Source organism: Embiotoca jacksoni, unplaced genomic scaffold, assembly GCF_022577435.1.
Source record: "Embiotoca jacksoni isolate LCO1_2020_lvr unplaced genomic scaffold, fEmbJac1.0.p SCAF_18, whole genome shotgun sequence".
Taxonomy (NCBI): Eukaryota; Metazoa; Chordata; class Actinopteri; family Embiotocidae; genus Embiotoca; species Embiotoca jacksoni.
This window is the reverse complement of record NW_027185318.1, coordinates 2,878,023-2,897,458: the sequence shown is the minus strand read 5'-3', so window position 1 is coordinate 2,897,458 and position 19,436 is coordinate 2,878,023. Positions and strand designations below refer to the sequence as shown.

General features: G+C 45.0%; 1 protein-coding gene across 2 annotated transcripts in view; it reads left to right on the top strand.

Moving 5' to 3' along the window:
- The window catches only part of LOC138199837 (latent-transforming growth factor beta-binding protein 2-like), an 81,228-nt gene that overhangs the window by 52,394 nt on the left and 9,398 nt on the right, over positions 1-19,436 (top strand). The window contains exons 13-32 of one of the 2 annotated variants that reach the window (XM_069152071.1): positions 603-622; positions 864-900; positions 1,379-1,456; positions 2,274-2,399; positions 2,835-2,963; positions 3,155-3,274; positions 3,587-3,706; positions 6,118-6,237; positions 6,441-6,563; positions 6,673-6,798; positions 6,907-7,032; positions 7,238-7,363; positions 7,530-7,655; positions 8,163-8,288; positions 9,170-9,295; positions 9,559-9,678; positions 9,802-9,927; positions 11,617-11,739; positions 12,374-12,502; positions 17,859-17,987. In XM_069152071.1, coding sequence (XP_069008172.1) covers positions 603-622; positions 864-900; positions 1,379-1,456; positions 2,274-2,399; positions 2,835-2,963; positions 3,155-3,274; positions 3,587-3,706; positions 6,118-6,237; positions 6,441-6,563; positions 6,673-6,798; positions 6,907-7,032; positions 7,238-7,363; positions 7,530-7,655; positions 8,163-8,288; positions 9,170-9,295; positions 9,559-9,678; positions 9,802-9,927; positions 11,617-11,739; positions 12,374-12,502; positions 17,859-17,987 — 2,256 coding nt within the window. Of the gene's footprint in view, positions 1-602; positions 623-863; positions 901-1,378; positions 1,457-2,273; positions 2,400-2,834; positions 2,964-3,154; positions 3,275-3,586; positions 3,707-6,117; positions 6,238-6,440; positions 6,564-6,672; positions 6,799-6,906; positions 7,033-7,237; positions 7,364-7,529; positions 7,656-8,162; positions 8,289-9,169; positions 9,296-9,531; positions 9,679-9,801; positions 9,928-11,616; positions 11,740-12,373; positions 12,503-17,858; positions 17,988-19,436 lie in introns of both variants that reach the window. The other variant, XM_069152070.1, reaches the window with a different exon arrangement.

Sequence of the window (19,436 nt, the reverse complement as noted above, 5' to 3'; positions counted from 1 at the left end):
ACTTTACTGCTTGAATATTTTTACCATAAACAGTGCAGGGAAGCTGAATGATAACACGACAGGATTTTTTTTTTTCCTACAGGATGTCAATGGATTACCACTTTTGTGAGAATCCAAACATCAACAGGAGATTTTGATCCCCATAAATAAATGCTTGATTCAACACTGAACACACTTTATTCCTGCCCCCCCCACCCACCCACCCATCCGTCAAGACGAAACCCCTGTGAGCTTCACACATCTACATACATCTAAATCCTGTGGATTTTCTCTGAATGGATCTTCTTGATTTAATGCTTGTGAGATACTTTATTGGCAATGCCACGACATTTTGATTCATGTGAGACAATTTTACTGATATTGTGGGATTTTTGTCTTCATTATCAGAGATGTCTAGTTCCTTGTCTTTCTTTTCCCTGGCCACTTGTCTGCAACACTTCTCAGACACAACTTTTTTTTTTGTCTGGCTCAAAAAATACGTGTCGTCAGGTTTGTTTTACTAGATATAAAGACCTCCAAAGCTGCGGGTCAAGTGCCTAAAGGGAACATGGGTTTCGCTACTGACAAACATTTCCTCTTTTTTTTTTTATGTCTTGTGGCAGATGTGGAAATTCTGAGCCCGGTAAGTTCTCCCTCCCTGTCAACCTCTTGGCACATGCTTTTGAAATGTTTTTCTTACAACGATACGCTCTAGGTATCTCAGCTGGGGGGTTTGTTATGATTATATAACTTATTCAGACCACATTTTGGTAGATACACGCACCTAATTAGCACAGAACTGACGTACTATATGAACGTGAATATGGTGATGAAAAATGTAACCCAAATCTTTTTCTGACAAGTAATATTTGCTTGTTCTCCAGCCAGCTGTTGTGACTGACTCACCACTGAAACATCCAGGTATTTTTTTTCTACTTGGCTTCACTCATGCAGATCACACAACACTGCTTGTTGAACAAGTGCCTCACCACTGTTGTTTAATCCCTGTTGCGGTTTGATTTGGCATCTCTAAGCTCGTGGGCCAATAGCGGTTTTTGGTCAGGCACAGACATGTGATGTGATTTCCAAAAATTGCTCCCACACAGCGGTGGCAGTCTCAATCCCCGTCTGCTTTGCCCTCACGCCAGGGAAAACATTGACGTTAAAGTCTGAAGGTTGACAACATTCAACGAGTCTACTCCATTTATTTCGGTCTTTGTAATGTTTTTAGCCTGAGGGAAAAAAAAGAGCATCTCGTATTTATATCGGTGAACAATAAATGGCAGCTGAGGCACTGGGGGTTGGGAAAACAAGCAGTGTCTTGTTTTTAGAGCCCGAGGCTGTGTGTTAGGTGGTTCTCTCATTTATACCTCATGATCCACTTTATCCCTCTTTTTAGAGACTTCTCCAGACTCCTCGAACTCCCCGAGCATCAACCTGAGTCCAGACTCAAGGGAAACAACCTCCATAGACTCAGGTACATTGAAAGTACCAGTACTGGAAAATATATCTATCGTCATAGGATACAACTGTAAGGTGAGCAAGGAGCTGTAGGACTACTTTACAAAAGAGCAGCACAGAGTTCAACTCCATTTTTTCTGCTCTCTGTCGATTGCTGGCCGACTCAAAAGGCATTTTTGCAGGCTTACCCAAAGTAAAGCCGGAGAGAGCTTTGTTTGACCCCTTTTTCTCAGAGCCAATTTGGCTTGAAGCTGCCGCGCTGCACAGAGGGTGAGAGGGCGAGAAACCAAGAGAGAGTGTGCCTCTTGGAAGGGGAAGCTATCCCGAGTGGACAGAAGCCAGAGCTCTGAAAAACGGAGAAAGAGCAGCACAGGGTGAAGGTGTGTTTGGGTGACAGATCCGGTGAGAGAAGGAACGACAGAGTGATTTAGGAAGTGAGAAGAATTTACAGTAATCCTATAGAGAGTGACAGGGTTTTTTTTGTGGTTTTTTTCTTAATAGCCGCCAAACTCCATGTCTCTGTTTTACCACACTCTTTTTGGATGGAAAAAGACAAGAACAAAACTAATGTCAGGCTCTACTGTGCATGACCTGTTTCTTGCTAAACCCTTTGTAACCACCTGTTAGAACACTACAGAGCTGTAAAACCCGTCTGCTCATCCAAGACTCCACCTATAAAACAGCAAGATGGGTTCCTCTGGAGAACAACATGTGTTACTGGAATGCACTTTTTGATTTTTTTTTTTTTACAGTGTCTATAATATTGTGTAACCGTAGGTCAGAAATATTCTCGTCTGCTCTCTGACTGTTCACGTCTTTTTGCCTTCTTATAGATATGGACAAGTGTGCCTCTATCCCGACTATATGTGGCCGTGGGAAATGTATTTCTGTGCAGACCGGCTACACGTGTCACTGTGAGCCAGGATTCAAGCTCAGTGCGCTGCAGACAAACTGCATTGGTAAGTAACAATGGGGAGTGAGAGATAGATGGAGCAAGACGGGGGGAGAACGAGGGGGTGCACTATGCTGACACTATGGGCCACGGCGGCTCTGCCTATCATCAAGCAAGTCTTCAGCACCGGTCATTAAACAAGCACAGAAGCCTCGAGAAAGCAAGTGAGCCAAAATGAAAGGGATCCGTTTGTTTATGCTGACCTGTTCTGTGATGCCTGACAACAGCGTACAGGCCATCCAAAGAGCTGACACGATGCTGTGATCCCTTACCTCACAAAGGCCTTGGCCGCAGTCTCCGCTGCACTCGGCTGGGCTCAGGCCCATCACAGAGGAATGCCTGAGTCGCAGAGGGCCTCCAAAGTTTAGGGTTTTGAAAGTGTACGTGTCCCCTTGGTGGAACGCAACAGCAAATATGCTTCACTTTCTGTCTCCCATCAAAGATGTGAACGAGTGTGATGAGGACGCATGTGAAGGAAAGGGCCGCTGCATAAACAGCTACGGCTCCTACATGTGTCAGTGCCACAGCGGCTACAGCCAGGTGATCACTCAGAACAGGAAGTTCTGTCAAGGTGAGACACGGCCCAATCTAATCTTTCCAGTGGAAACACAGGCTGCTGTTAACTCTCTCTCTCTGTTAGAGACCTGCGAGTTCTAGTCTGTCAGCACCGTTCATTTAAAAAGCATCCTGGCCTAATTAATTCTGTGGAACACAACAGTCACTTTCTTTTCCGTTCTCCTTGGTTTTCATTCGCACTGGCAGACATTAATGAGTGCAGTATGCCCAACAAGTGCCAGAATGGTGAATGCGTCAACACAGAGGGATCTTACACCTGTGAATGCAACGGTGGCTACGCCAAGTCCTGGAGAGGCCTATGCGAAGGTGACTCGCACGCACGCACAATCATCTGTGCACACAGTGTCAAGTTCACATCTCACACAGCTCGATCCCAGCCAGACCTATTTGTTCGCTGCCATGAATTAATGTGTAAGCCCAGTAACAAAACCTTATTGTATTTTCCTACAGTCAAAGCCAGGAAGAAAGCTTTGCTCACTCCACGACAGAGGGATTGTTTGTGTTTATATATTAGCCTTTGTGGCTTTACGCCCTGCTTCCTCCATGCGTGTTAGCAACATTGTCTTCGTAACAGTTTTTTCTGATGATATTTCCCTGTTTCCCCGTCTCCCTGAGCAGATACAGATGAGTGCAGAGATCCCAGCTCCTGTCCCAACGGTGTCTGCGTCAACACCCCCGGCTCCTTCCAGTGCCAAGACTGCGGCCCGGGATTCAGGCCTTTGAATGAAAGATGTGTGGGTAAGGCAACCTCACAGCCCATCACAGCCCCACCACCACTACCCAGAGTACTCAGGGTGTTTCCAACCGCTGCATGGAAATAAGCTGAGTTTACCTCTTCCACTTTAAAAGCTTCCTGTATTAGGTAACATTTACCTACATGTAGCTGCTGTTTTCTCGGTTGGCATCACCAAAACCCCCCGAAAAAATACAAGGCGCCATGGCAACAGGCCGTACCGTTAAAGACCCGTTGACAGCTTATGATGCAGTACAGTTAACCAAATAGCATGAGCTGAATTAAACTTGCAGCGTTGCGGTTTTTCGCTCAAAGGGACACTGTGACTGCTGATGTGCATGAAAATTCTAAAATAAATTGTGTTTTTGCTTCAAAAGACTTTTATATTGGATGTTTTACGTCCTGCGTGGAGCACTTCTGGGCCCACATGACGGCTCAAAACCGCAGTGATGATGGCTATATTGCATGGACCATCACAAGTATCCAGCGTCTTTGTCCATTCAGCGTTTCCACGTCTGATATATCAGCTCCTCCGCCCAGCAGTCTCTTGCATATCCCCAATATTGTTTAAACACATTCACCGTGTTATTGCTGATCTTTTGATATCACTGGCCCCCGTAAAAAGATTGTTTATAATACTTCAATTTGGGAGAGTCCAAATATTTTCTCTTGGCCACAGTCTTGAACAAACAGTGTATTATTGTTGGAGAACTCTGGCCACTGTACTGTTGGACCCAGCAGAGGCCAGCGAGGCTTTATTACCACTGCTGGGCCCGGTGAGAGGACCGAGCTGTTACAAGGAGATGTATGAGAAGGTCAGAGGGTCAAATCCCCACTGTGAAGAGGTCCTGGCACACAAACAAATTTTCTCACCCACCCGTTATGTTGTCTGTGCTCCACTGTAAACCTTTCACTGCGGATGACTGGATTTGATGACACGAATGGTCGACAGACGACAGTTGGTGCGTGTTTTGTTTAAGCCAACACGCTAGCAGCTCTTAACCTGAACGTAGCCCTGTTACATAACAGCCCGACTGGTGTTACTTACCACATCCCCGCCATATGACCTTGCACCCCTCTAATTTGTTTGGAAACCTTAGCTCCTGGAGTGAGTATTCCAGAAATGTGAAAAGCTTACACAGCAAATGAATGATGGAAAATGTGCAAATTAGCTTTCGTCGTTCTTCTGAGTTCTTTATAATCGATTTCTCAGCGAGTCTGATGACTGATGCTCTTGTTTAAAGTCACCATTTCCTTGCCTCCAAAGAAAACACTACTTAAGCTACTTTCTGCTTGTCGGCCGTCTAAGATTATTCATTCTGTGTAAAATCCGTGGTGTATAAATAGTAACCTAGAGGAACTGTGTAAATGAGGGATAACACTGGAGGTCAATATTTTTACTCTTAACAGTCACACAGGCAGCCATAACAGGCCTGCAGTATACGTCTGGCGCTGTGGGAGTCGCATAAAACAGGCAGCGTTAGAGCTGGCGTTCCAGTATTTGCTTCAGTCAATTGACGGTAGCTCAGTACAGTAGTTTGGGCCCAATTGGCCGAATCGCGGATAAGCCTAATTGTTGGTGCGATAGAGAAAACAGCTCCATTCCCTTGCCAGCGCTTATCGGGGGAGGCCTGAGAGATGCCAGATGATTGCAGAAACAAAGCATCGGGCCACACTGACAGATGTCTGGCAATGCCCACGGCTGGCCGAACAAAACCCGGTCTGTGACTCTCCCGCAGTGTTTTCACTGTGTGCGCTCAGAATCACCTCAACAACGTCCTCCCTCTGACCACCATTCCCTTCCTCTGTCAATGTCTCCTTCACTTGCTCTCTCTCCACGCAAACTCACCGAACTTTAAAAAAAAAAAAAAAATGCCATTGTTAACACTTGGTAAATTCCACCATAAAACAATGTTTCGGCAGGAGGTTTTACACAAATGTGGTTCCTGGGTCAACTGTTCTGACTCATGAAGTGGAAAAGACAGCTACTGCCACAAATAGTAAAAGTCCTTCATGAATGAGGTTTGTTCTGTGCACTGATGTAATTGAATGGCTGCTGTTTGCAGTCATTGTGCACACTAATGATGCTGTAATTGTTTCCCTTCGTGCTGAATACTGATTTTTATTTTTTCTGGATTGGTCCCATTTAGCCCACGGATTATTATTTATGCATCTTATCTTTCGTGAAATGGTACATTCACCCACACTACACAAAACATGTACCTTCAGATTTTTTAGATTTTATGTGCGGTAAAAACTAATTTACAAAGGAAGATACCATAAAAGTGATGAGAAAGGAGAGAGGTTTGTTGTATTTTCTGGGAATTTATCCTTTAATCACGCAATATGTGTTAAAATGAAGATTTTAATCCCGTCTCATATATGTTGTTCCCTTCCCGTCTCCTTCTGTCCTCAGATGTTAACGAGTGCTTGAACCAAACCTTGTGTGGTCGTGGTAGGTGTGTCAACGCCGAGGGCTCCTATAGGTGCAACTGTTTCCAAGGTTACCAACTCTCCCCAGACAATGTCTGCCAAGGTAACTGTCAGTCAGAAGTCAGTCAGACATTATTAATGGCCCACATCAAAGTAAAAGCTCTGTGAATGGTTCTCCACAGTGTTTCTACAGAAGCTGTGCGGTACCATTGAAGGTGTATTAAAAAAAATCTACAAAGAGTTAGTGGTTGTCTTTATTTTCTGAGGCCTCCCCCCGACCCGCCCCCTTCTGTATCTCCCCTCCAGATGTGGATGAGTGTGTGCTTCCGGGAGTCTGTCTCCACGGCCGCTGTGTCAATCTGGACGGCACCCACAAATGCACCTGTAACCATGGTTACCAAGTCACCTCAGATGACAAATCCTGTGAAGGTCTGCAAAGGATTATCTAGAGCTGTTGGGTGTAACTCATCACTGCTTGTCCGCTCGTGGAGCTCTCTCGACAGCAGCATAATGTCTGCAAATTATTTCTTTTCGTTAGATGTCAACGAGTGCGCAACTGGTAATGCCTGCCCCGCGGGAATTTGCATCAACACTGCAGGTTCCTACACTTGCCAGAACTGCAGGCCTGGGTCTGGGCCATCTGCTGATGGACTGAGATGTGAAGGTACAAAATCGTCTGTCTGTCTAATGATTTACATTGAACTGCAGTTTGCAGGGACCCTGTAGATAGTGACGATTTGTCTGCACACAAATTTGTTCTGTTCGTTTCCAGATGTTGACGAGTGTGCCCAGGGTGACTTGTGTCTGGGTGGAGTGTGTGCCAACACGGAGGGATCCTACACTTGCACCAGATGTAAGGCTGGCTACAGAGTGTCTCAAGACCGCCAGAGGTGTGAAGGTAAATTCATTGTCCAGCTGTGCCTCTCACTCAGTAAGAATTAGTTTTGTTACGACTGGTAAAAACTTACTCAACACGTCTGGGCAGTTTTTCAATTCACCATTAAATTCCCTTTGCTGTGCAAGCTGCACTCCTTCCACATATTATTCATTCTTGATCCCGATGTTCATGCATGTCTGTGCTGGTGTGCATGTGTTTCACCCAGATGTTGATGAGTGCCAGTCTCTGTCCACCTGTGCCAACGGGATCTGTCTAAACTCTGAAGGCTCTTACACCTGTGAGAACTGCCCCACGGGCTACAGAGTGTCATATGACGGGGAACTTTGTGAAGGTTAGTTCACTCAACACTTCCCATCCAAAAGGACCACACGTATCTTAAAATCACAGAAACAACACTGGAGGTGAAAATACTTCTTCCCATTCATCATGAATTTGGATCATTCTTGGCTACAGAGATCTGATGTGAATGTCTAAGTGTGCTTATTGTTTCACAACAGATATTGATGAGTGCGCGCTGCCCACCACGTGCCCCCAGGGAACATGTACAAATACAGAGGCTTCCTTCACATGTGTCAGCTGTCAGCCGGGCTTCAGAGTCTCAGAGGATGGACAGCAGTGTGATGGTGAGGCTTTTGGCTCTGAATGTGCTTTGTTATGTTTATATACCTGAGCTCAGGTGAGTGTAGTTTCTGCTTTCATATCAAACATGCCAGACCTTGCCTCTACACCTTAATTGAGGTTCCATTTGGCCGCTTTGTTCAGCAAGTCTCCCAGCTGGTTCAGGTTGGAGGTAAATAGCATCAGGTGTGACAGCTTGGAAACCAAAGTCTCTTCATCTGAGCCCAAAACTCCAAAATACTCCTAGACATCACATCATAGCTGGATCCTCTGCCTCTGGCACCACTCGTCTGATCCTTGCTCAACACAATGAGACACCAGCCTTCAAATAGAACAAGATGATGTCAGGCAAATGTTCTCTAGATAGCTCATCTGAAAGGACAAAGGTGTCGACATTTATAATTTCTAACCCCTGTGATTATCCATCTAACTGATTACAACTGGCAGGCTTTATTTATTTGAAGCCAGAGATGGTAATCTGTGCGATGATGTGTCCACGCATTTGTGTCCAGATGTGGATGAGTGCTTGGTGGGTAACTTGTGCCTGGGCCAGCTGTGCTTGAACACGGCGGGATCTTACAGCTGCAGGAGCTGCGAAGTCGGTTTCCAGCTGTCTGAGGATGGTCATGACTGTGAAGGTAAAGCTATAACTCTGTATTTCTCCCCCTGCTTACTATGGTTAGCATTGAACCAGGTACTAGACCACAGTAACAGAGGAATGTGTTAAGCCTTTACTGCACTCAGTAATTTGTCAGGACATGATTTATGAGATCAATGCAGTGTGATGGCTGCTTTGACGAATCCAAATCTGTCATGACTTCATGGGAAGCAGAAAAGAAATGATCACTTAAATGGACTCGAACGTGGCCTCAGTTAGTCATAAATACTGCGGTGTGTTTTTCGATGGGAGCGTGGCTGTAGCCTGAGAGGAAGATTCCCCCCGCTGATATGTGTCTTTGCGCCGGGGAAAAGTTTCACAAAGTCCAAGTCAGCCTCTGATAGGATTTTAATGGATGTCTCCGATGCCATGAAAAATATTAAAGGCTTAATTTGAAATGAAGTCAACCACTCCCATGCCGTCCATGTACTGCAGCGGTTCTGCCCTGTTGAACTCAGTTCTGTTCACCCAAAGGCAAAACGGAGCTATCTCAATCACTCGACAATGGCTTGCACTATTTTCTTCTTTAGAAATACAATCTCAAGGAATTTGCAGTGATCACATAACAGTGAGCCAGTGACTGTTTGTAGATACAGTAATTATACGCCACCTGTAATAGCTTGCTGTTTTGGATTCGCTGACCGTCCCACATACTTATCTTTCCACCCTTTTTAATAAAACACTGTCAGTGCGATCTAATAAAGAGGGCTTTGCTTACTGTATGTTCGGCGGTACGTTAAGCTGAGTCACACTTTGCTATTAATAATATTCAACAGATAAGGCAGTGGAAGCACAGAATGTGGGCTCTTGGCTTAAAATACTAACCCATAGCTAACCTTTTCGTCTCCCTCTGTCTCTTAGACGTGGACGAGTGCCAGACTCCAGGTGTTTGCCCCACGGGCGTGTGCACCAACACAGACGGCTCCTTCTCCTGCATGGCCTGTGACCCGGGCTTCACGGTGGCACCCAACGGGCTCTCATGTGAAGGTACGGTACAGCGGGCGGCTTACTGCGGTCACCAAAATTTATGATCTCTATGCAATCATTTTCCCAGTCATCTGTTGCAGCGCAGTAAGATCTGCGATGGTAAGTCATTCCTCACTGCTGCAGATGATGCATGACTCTTTTTGACATGCTCACTGTGGTCTGGAAGCGCTTCATCTAATGACAACACTCGAAGTGAGGCCCAGTGATTAACAGCTGGTGTGAATGTGTCACACCAGTGACGTCTGTGTCGTGTGTCAATTCAGATGTGAATGAATGCGAGGACGCCAGCATGTGTCTGGGCGGCCAGTGCACCAACACCGCCGGCTCCTACAGCTGCTCCTGTCCCTCTGGTCTGGAGCTGGTGGACGGGACGTCCTGCAGAGGTACACACACACACACACACATACACACACGTGCACTGTGGTTCACTGTTCCTCGTGGCCTACCTCATGTTGGAATATTGTCAGACAATTGTCAGTGTGTATATTTGTGCTTTCATGTGACAGATATCAACGAGTGTTTAACCGTCGTGGGGATCTGTGGAGGAGGAGACTGCCTGAACAATGAGGGCTCCTACTCCTGCATCTGTTCTAATGGATATACCACCATCGAAGGCAGGAGCGGCTGCCAAGGTACAGAACAGTAACACACTGCAGCAAGACAACTAACAGCAACGGGAAATCATTATTCAGATGATTTTATGGCCCCTCTGTACCGGGGTGTGGCGGACTCACAATTGGAGCAAGTTGCGAATAATGTAGTAATGTTTTTTAGGACATGTTGCTCAAGTAATTTTACAGTAACCTTGTTAGCTTGCACAAGTCCCTTCGTTCAGTGCAGGCAGGCTGTTCTCACCATACTGTACTGGGTGCTGAGGTCAAGTCTGGGACCCCTGGCATGGGTGCTCAGGCCGGCCTTTCTGTGTAATGGACCATGGCCTCATCAACTGTTTTAGCTCACTCTCTCTCAGCTCGGACATCAGTTTGATGTTATTCCAGCCGCACCCAGTGACCCACTGGTCATAGCGATGGGGGGAAAAAAATGTAGCTTGATCATCAACAAAGGAGGACTTCTCAACAAACTGGAGCGTTTACTGTAAAAATACATGGAATTACTCTGGTGAGGTTGTCAGGATTGGGTCAGTGTTGTTTCTGGTGGGTCTGGCTAGTAAGAGGTGAGGTTAAGTAAACAGTGGGATGTCTGGCAGTGAAATTTTCTGTCATGATACGAGGCAGGTAGATTCAATCTTAAGGTCGACGCTGGCACTGTCCTGTAATGGGCATTTTTTACTGGAGAAAACTCGGGTCAGTCCTTGAGCAGGGACATTGTTCCAGGCCTTGCAGCACTTGAAGATATCGTCCACAGACTCTGAGCAAACTGCCCAGCCTGCATCAGGTACTTTGGCTGCCCGCCATAGCAAATACTTGGCTCTAATTGTCCTATAAATCAGCAGTTGTCATATATTTTCTTGCAGTCTGCCATTGTGTGTACAGTGCTGACACAATGAAAGCCAGACCCCTCTGACATGAGCCTGCAAGGGGAGGTGAAGGGAGGATGAGGGTCTGAGAGGTTGTGGGAATGAGAGATGGTTTTAGTCAGGTGAGGCCAAAACAATGCTTGGCTTTGACCAGAGCAGTCTTTCAGCAAAAAGCAGAACATGTGTAATAAAAGACTGTCAGCAGATCGCCTAATCCAGACCAACAGGTTGAGCCGTAGACTTGATGTGCCTTTCAATAAGGCTCTAAAGCCCTTGACTTTACTCCAGAACGATCCAGTCATTGCATATTTATGTGTTTACTCAAAGTCTGGAGAATTCTTTCTCTTTTTTTCTCGATCTTTACAAATGGATGTTTACCTCAGAGAGGTTCATCTGATTATCAAAGGTTGGAAAAGGAAGATTTTTCCTCAGTGATGAATTTCCCCTCTTCCCCCACCTTTTACTTCAGGGCCAAGTGTACCTTACGAGTTATGTTGTAATGCTGCAATTATCCACCCATCTACATCTAATCAAGCATGTAGCACTCATTATTAATTTTTGCGAGTCTGAGGGAAATGTTCTCAGCCTGAAAAGCTGAAGTTATTATTTTTTTCTCCTTTGCTTCCTGTTTGCCAGTATAACGCTAACTGATCCAAAGGCCTAATGCATCTTGTGGTCAGACAAGCGTCTGATTGCACTTTTTTTGTGATACAAAAAAGAAGGAGTGGTGCTCCCCGAGGGCTTAATGAAGACAGATGATATATAATGTGTGGATTTCTAGCGATAACCAAACTGGACTCACCCTTTCTCTTCTCATCTCTCTTAATTTGTCTGTCCACCTTAGACGTGGATGAATGCAGTAAAGACAATGTGTGCAACCAGGGACAGTGTGTCAATACTGATGGCTCCTTCTTATGCTTGTGTGAGGCCGGCTTCAAGTTCAACACCGACACGGCTGATTGTGAAGGTAAGACGGAAAGACACCGTTATGACGTCCACTTGTGTATGTCATGGAAGTTATTGGCTGAGGTTTCTTCCCTCGGCGTGAACCAACATTTCAGCATTAGCAGTTTGATCGTCACGCTACATTAAGACTCACCCGGTATAGCCCAGTTGGCTATGATTGATTATCTATAGCGTGTGAGGAGTGGGGCTCCAGTCAAAGTGTCCAAGCCTGGCTTAGAGGCTTTCCTCCATGGTCTCAGGACTGAGGGGTGCCTGGATTATGTGGCTGGAGCCCTGAACTCCCTCTCCCCTGAGGGAAGTATGAATGACCCCATTGTGAGCAGGAGGTGTTTCTCCCTCTGGAACATCTCCCTTTAGCTCCTTCACAAGTTCTTTGGTTGCTGTGATAATATTGTTCTTGGCCATTCCTGTTGCCTGCTGCGTTTACTGAGGACAGCTACACCGCAGGCCTCCTGGCCGACTCCTGCTCTACAGCCATTACACTGGAAGCAGAGGAGCAGCAGAGGGAGTATGAGTCTGTGCGCTGGGGTGCATGCGTGTGTGTTACTGTCTGATTGCACATGTGGTTGTGTTTGCGCCTCTGTTTAGTTGTCAGTTACTAACCAACATCTGTCTCCTTCTCTGTCTCGGTTCAGACCAGAATGAGTGCAAAGAGTTTGGAAGCTCGGTGTGTGGTACCTGGCGCTGCGAGAACACCATCGGCTCATACCGGTGCTTCATGCGTTGTCAGCCGGGCCTTGAGGGAGAACTCAACACAGACTGCGGTGAGTAATCAAACCAGGTATCGGTCTAGCACACACATTGTAAGGAGCTCCCTTTTTTTTCAATCCATGTACTGTTAAAGATATTAGTTAAGATTTAGTTAAAGATAGAGCATGGCCTCAAATCAACTCCACAGGTCCCCCCCCCCCCTCCATGCCTAACTAATAATGATATCAGTTTTTCATGCAGGCACAAAGATGCTGATGTGAATCTAAAGCTATCAAGTCCTCTGTATCTTCCCACACAAAAGGCCATGGGGGAGATGATGAGAAATGGCCCATGAAATTGGGGCCTTTCAGAGACAAGAGTGCACAGTCATTGGAAGCAGAGTGTGAGACCAGAAACTGATTATAGTCTCATCCTCCTGGCGACGGAGCTAATGGAACACCTCTGGCAGAGACACAACGAGGAACCTGATCACTGCTGTCCTTTTAAGAAAAGATAGGATTGTGAGGCGAGCTTATCTCTCCGTCCCCCCCTGTGGAGGAGCCTGTTCGCCTGACAAAGCTGGTTGGGTTTGTGCATGCTACATATGTGCACACAGCTGGCCAACAACAACAGGCACATCTCTATGACCTCCAGAATGCATGAAGATTTGTGTGTTTACTGGCAGGACTAAACACCGAGGGCTTGAGATATCAAAGTGGCTCGTTGCGCAACAATATGAGTTTATTACCCTTTATTTTGTAGTGTGGTATTGTTTGTCTTTGTTGCTCTCATAGCACCATAAAAAAATAAACTGGGTTTATGAGTACTCTGAGCGACAAAACCAAAGAGGCCAAATATTTTCCTCGTATTAAGACGGGATCCAAACAGTCACCGGAGAGTGACGAGCGGCGAAGGGAAAGCAGGCTGTGAACATCAGAACTGAATGATGCATCGGACTGCAGATGGAAGCTGTGGCTGTTTCAGGGGGATTGTGTGTGTATGGGAGTGAGAGTGTGTGTGTGTGTGTGTGTGTGTGTGTGTGTGTGCGTGCGTGTGTGTGTGTGTGTGTGTGTGCGTGTGTGCGTGTGCGTGCGTGCGCGTGTGTGTGTGTGCGCTTGAGATTGAAACGTTTCTGGAGACACAGCGCAGCTTCACACGTTCTCATGACCCTGAGTTTTTATTGGACGATCAACAAGGGAGAATACGATCAGTGACAGATCGTACCTCCGCCCCCTCCATCGCCCTGATCCCGACAACGTGTGGCTGCCTCCTTACGGCACTTTATGATGTTGTCTGTCTGGCAGCGGTCTGGAGTGCGATAAGGCCTGATTGAAACCAGCTGCTCACCTCCACTCTTGATATCAGAGTCACAACACTGCTAAGCAGCTCATATAGGTTCAATAGTGCTGATGGCTGAGTGATTTATGTATACACTGTCGTACGGGCCAAGGACTTCCGCTGCTATGTCATATGCTGTAATACAAGTTTTTACCTGATGAGTACTGCAGGAATCTTTAGTTGGGCCTTGATTGGAAAATCTTCACGTTGTCCCCTATGGTGCCACAAAACTCCAAGCTATGACCATCGCTTTCCCGTTGCTATGTTGTGACGCTGTCCGTGTTTTCACCCGACCCTACAACAAACACTCACACAGCTCAGCATTGACTCACAGACCCAGCTTTGACAACCAAGCCCTCTTACCCAGAGAAGCCCAACACCACACACAATAGTGGCTTGTTTCACCTCACGATGGGAAGTTGTGGGAGATGCTGCCGTCACCTCAATAAAAAAGTCAGAGGAGGGAGCTCAGTTACTTCGGGGCATTTTTGTCTGCTTGTAAAAATCATCAAATATTTAAGAAGAGACCAGACGCTGTAATTTGCAGTTTTTCTGAGGGGCGTTGTTTTATTTTTACTCGCCGGCCTTCGAAGGGGCAGCGGTTGTCGTTGGCTCCGCTCACTGCGCTCATTTAAATTTAGAGGCCATGACACAAAAGGGAAAAACAGAGTTTTTCCCCCCGCAAACGTCACCCGCAACTGTGCTGTAAGGGTTGAACTCAAACCTACCATGATGCATAGGGTTTGTACGTATGTCTATGTGCATGTGTGTATTTGCAGGTCATTGTTTTTAGCTTTAATTGACCATCATGCTCATAAATTCCCCCCGAGTTAAGCCTTGTCTTTAATAAGCCTTGCCGAGGGGCGGAAATTGTCTGCGGTCTCATGCCAACCTCCCACCCCTGTAAACGTATAGAAATTTGAAGACTTTACCATGTGTGCGATCCCTCGTACTTAAACATATGTACGTTTTGTTTTTTTCTTCTTCTTAGAACTACAGACATGATATGACAGGCTGTCCCCCCACTGTAGTTAACCCAGGTCAGGTTGTAGATCTAATGTCAGATAAAGCCCACAAACATGCTTCCTTGAAAACAAACACCTTACTTCAACCTTGCCCAGTCGTGTGTGAAATAAACGTCTGCATATGGGACCAATCAGATGAGGGGTTGCCCCGAGAATATGGGAGAAGTGTTGGCTGCGGAGGGTGAGCCAACAGTTACTAACTCCTATATTCCCGTTGCCTACCATGTGCTCCAGATTAACACGTGCATAAGACACCATCTCCTAACCCCCATCCATACCCCAAATCACAGCATCGCCGGATCCAGGAAGTAGTTCCTCCTGGGTCAGACCATTAGGATAGGTGCTTACTGGGCCTGTGTTACCCCTTAACCTCGGCATCTCCCATCTCACGCTGAACTTCTCACCCTCCTCATTTCCTCCCTCAGGGCAATTTACAGCGCCAAATGGGTCCTAACGTAGCGGATTATTACATGGAAAGAAAGGCAACCCAGCGTCCTGCTGGTGTGAGACGAGCTCTTGGTGGAGTTATCTCATTTTGTGTTATTCATTTTTTCCCACCAGCGATTAGCGCTGCGATTAGCCTCGCTGACTCAACGTGGACGACAGATAGAAATGTCTGGTCATGTAATGCTGTCACTCACACCGTTGCAGATGCACAGAACAGCAGAAGTCTTTAAAATAGTTTTGGACTGGATGCTCTCCTTCCTCCCAGGGATGGTACTGTGATTATGTCTCATCACAACATGTGGTTTCGCAGCAGATTTTGTTCCACGTTATACATGAGTGAAAAGCTGCCTTCAGACACTGATTATTTCGAATATTAGCAGAGCGCTTTCATCGCCTTCCTCCCAGACATCCCAGCTGGCCGCCGCTGTCATTCCAACATTCCTAACTCCACTTAAGCTCTTCACACTCGTGGAAACGTCCTTAAACTCCGACATACGATACTTTTCAAATTACTCGGAGGATATTTTCCATCAACCTTTGGATTGTTCTTCTCGAAAATGTATTTTTCTCAATTACACAGAATTTATTAAAGTGTCCAAAAAACTTCACCACTTCTGCATTGGTTTGCAGTCTGCATCTCATGCCACAGCTGCAAAATGCAAATCCAGTGGGTTGGCGGTTTTCAGTATGTGTCCATCTATTCTCCCGCTGTCTTCCTGCAGCCATTTGAGCCCACAAGTCTATTCTAGCAATTTTGGTCCTTTTCAGCATTTCCTGTGAAAGGTTTTACAAATAACAAAGACAATTCTGTGTCTGTCGTTTTATTAGCTTGTGGGAGCCCCCCTGTCTCTGACCCCAGAGGCGTGTTGGAGAGGTCAGGACAGGAACACTGACAGTGGCCTCGTCCCCTAGTGAGCCTCACACAGCAGTCGTCTGCGTTGGAAGAGGAGACGTGGCCAAATCTGCTGCTCAAATCAAAGTGGTTGTTGTTCCACCGGTCACTTTCTTCCTTTCTTCCATCGATAAAGCCTTTATGAGGGTTCAGAGGCAAAATAAAACAAGCTCAGTGAATGAAGGTGGATTTCACACCATAAATCAGTTTGTTATAAATGTCCAAGGGGCCACTGGACTCGACACCTTTCTTCACTGGATTTAAGAGCAGAGTGTTTAGTGGAACTGATCAAAATGTAATTTAAACAATCAGCTTGTCGTTATTTCTTTTTCTTTTTTTCTCATCATTTGAAATAGGTCTTCCTGTTTTTCTGGAGTTGTTACTGTTAGTCATGGAAACTTTGAGTGGAATGCTCATGGAGGGTTGTTATGAAACTGAAAAGTCAACAAAAATCAAATTATGCTTATGATAAAACAGACATAGTGGAGTGTCCTGTAATTTCATCAGTATTGTTCATATCAGTTAAGAGGTCCGTCGGTCATAATGTTCCCAACTTAATGCCTCACAGAAATTATACAAGCACTGACATAACTCACTGGCTTTGTTTTTTTATTTTGAACTGCAAAGAGCTGCCACGGCATGAAACAAGTTACCTTTAAATTAATATAAAAATGTTGCTGGAACGAACCGAGATTGAAATTGATTGGTAAAAGCCATTTTGTTTGGATGTTCTTGCTCTTTAGAATGAAAGTGTCGACTAAAATATCTTGTTTACTTGAACTGAGAATTGGCTAATAGAGGTTATGTTACTCGTGAAGAAACCAGCGGCCAGCCAAACTGATCCGAGAGCAAATTCACGTGACCAAAGTGTGATCATTAAACTCTCAAATTGGTTTTTAAACAATTATAATCAGCCCTGCCCTCGTGCAGTATCGGCCTTTGGCCTCTCTGCTATCCTGGAGGTGCCAAGAAATACGAAATCTTGTATGTAAGAAATTGCTAACAAATGTTGCCTTTAAACAGCGACTGGTAGAGAATCAGCAGGTCTGTCCCAAGGTCCAGCGTGAACAGCCTCAACCAGCCTCCTTCACACTGACATGGAGCATGCAGTATAGTCCTCTCATGGATTCAATCAAACTCGTTTTATGATTTTCGGCCACTCAAAGAAGAAATTACTGTAGATCTGCCAGAGTTGATCCCTGACTTCTATTTAACAATAAAGCCTTGTGCTTTCAAATCATTCATAGTACTATTGTTGTCAGAGAAGGCCTTTAAGCAGATTCATTGATCAGGATGGAAACGCCGTCCTGCCAGAAAATGTCTCCATTTTTCCCTTGCTGCTTGTAAAGTGTGCATGAATACTGAATATTGGCAGTATGGTGTAAACTCATCCATCACTTCTCCCACCACCGACACAAACAAAGAACATTCACTTGCAGCTCTGCAGATCCACACCACACTCACAAACATCGTGTTGATGCAGAGAGAAAGTCGGCCTGAATTCTTTAGCACACAGCAACGTTTGAAAGCCCTCTTAATGAATTGTCTAATCTGTACACTGTTTCTGACATGTTATGATGGCAGGCCGTTCTGTTGTTATTGTACACTCAGAATGGTAGTGGTGTTTATTTTGGAAGAGCAGCGCTGTGTTTGCGGAGGAACTGTTTGAAAGTGTTGTGCAGACTGACACTGTAAATATTAATGTTGCGCTCACCTCTCGCCTTGCAGATATTGATGAGTGCGACAATGAAACCATCTGTGGGAACCACGGCTTCTGCGAGAACACAGACGGCTCCTTCCGCTGCCAGTGTGACCAAGGCTACGCCAACCCACCCGGAGACATGACCACATGTGCCGGTGTGTAACTTCTGTAGATTGCTGCTCACGATGATTGGTGATACTCAATGTTGTTGTTTTTTTCTTTAAACAACCAAATCTAACAGTGAATGGAGCCAACACCTGATAAAGCTCATTCCACTGTAGTTTTTTTTTCTAACAAATTGTATATATACTGTATATCCTGCTGCCCTAAACAGTGGTGATGATATTTCATAGCACAAGGACCACTCGCCTGCTGATTATTTATCTTTAACGTGTATATTTACTTAGCTGAACATGCAGCAATGGTTTATTGTAGTCAAAGCAACCATAGCCGACCTGGTTGGGGACTCCTGTATGGTTCCCAGGTGTTTTAAATGTTTCTCAGGCTAAAACAAAAACAGAACATAATTCTAGATTCCCTCTTATCTATAATTGTCAAGCTCTTATTTTCTACCTTTCCAGCCTTGTACACTTATGATTTTGAGTGATATCTATTTTATGTTTGCTACATTCATTCATCTTTATTGCATGTTTTATTTCAAATATATTTCATTTCTAGCAGTCACTTTCACCTATTTAATTTGACTGCTTTATTCTCAAAACACATGCTGGGAAATATGAGGGCACGAGCCTTGAGAAAATGATATCCACCGGGAAAAATCACAGTTATGTTTCTCTGCAGCACATACATCTACTACGCCAGCAAGTTAGAAAGCATGAGACATTGATCCATTTTCAAGTTCCCGACACACCACCATAAAACTCTGATGAGCCTGTTTGCACCATAACGTCAGTGTTTGTGAAGCCAAAACATGACACAGACTCTGCTGTTGTCACATTTTTATTTTCAACAATGGAAATTCAAGAAAAACAAAATCATAAAAAAATGTACGCACAAGTGTGTACAAGATTACAGCTGCCAGCGCCACCGGTCCTAAATACTTACAGCTGCACTTATTGTGTATTAGTGTGCACCTGAATATAGTCCAAAGCACATGCACTATTTATAGCTGTTTGGTTAGTGTTTGATAAAAACTACAGTGCCCAGCTGTTTAAAGTTAAAATTATTCTGCCTTTTTTTGAAGAAGAAAATCTATATTCACGGCCCCTTGGTGAAGATGTACATCTCCAGTAGGAACCAAAAGACATGAGACAGCGAGGCACAAACAGGGAAGGAAAAATCTGTATAAGAGACGGAGTAAAATACTTCTTTTTAAGACTTATAATTGTGTACATTTGACACAAGTGTTCACTCAGTTGCTCACAAATATAAAAGCTCAAAGCAATAATATTACAGAGCTGAAGTTTGTTCCAAAATTGTATTTTAATCATCTGGAAGACATGTTTTCTCTTTATAGAAAATTAATGAAATTCACAAATGTATGAAACTACATAAAGAAATGCCTAAAATACTTTTTTCTTTTCAAGTTGAATACGAAGGAGCTCTTCCAATGAGCACATGATAAAGATGATATTTTGTGCGAA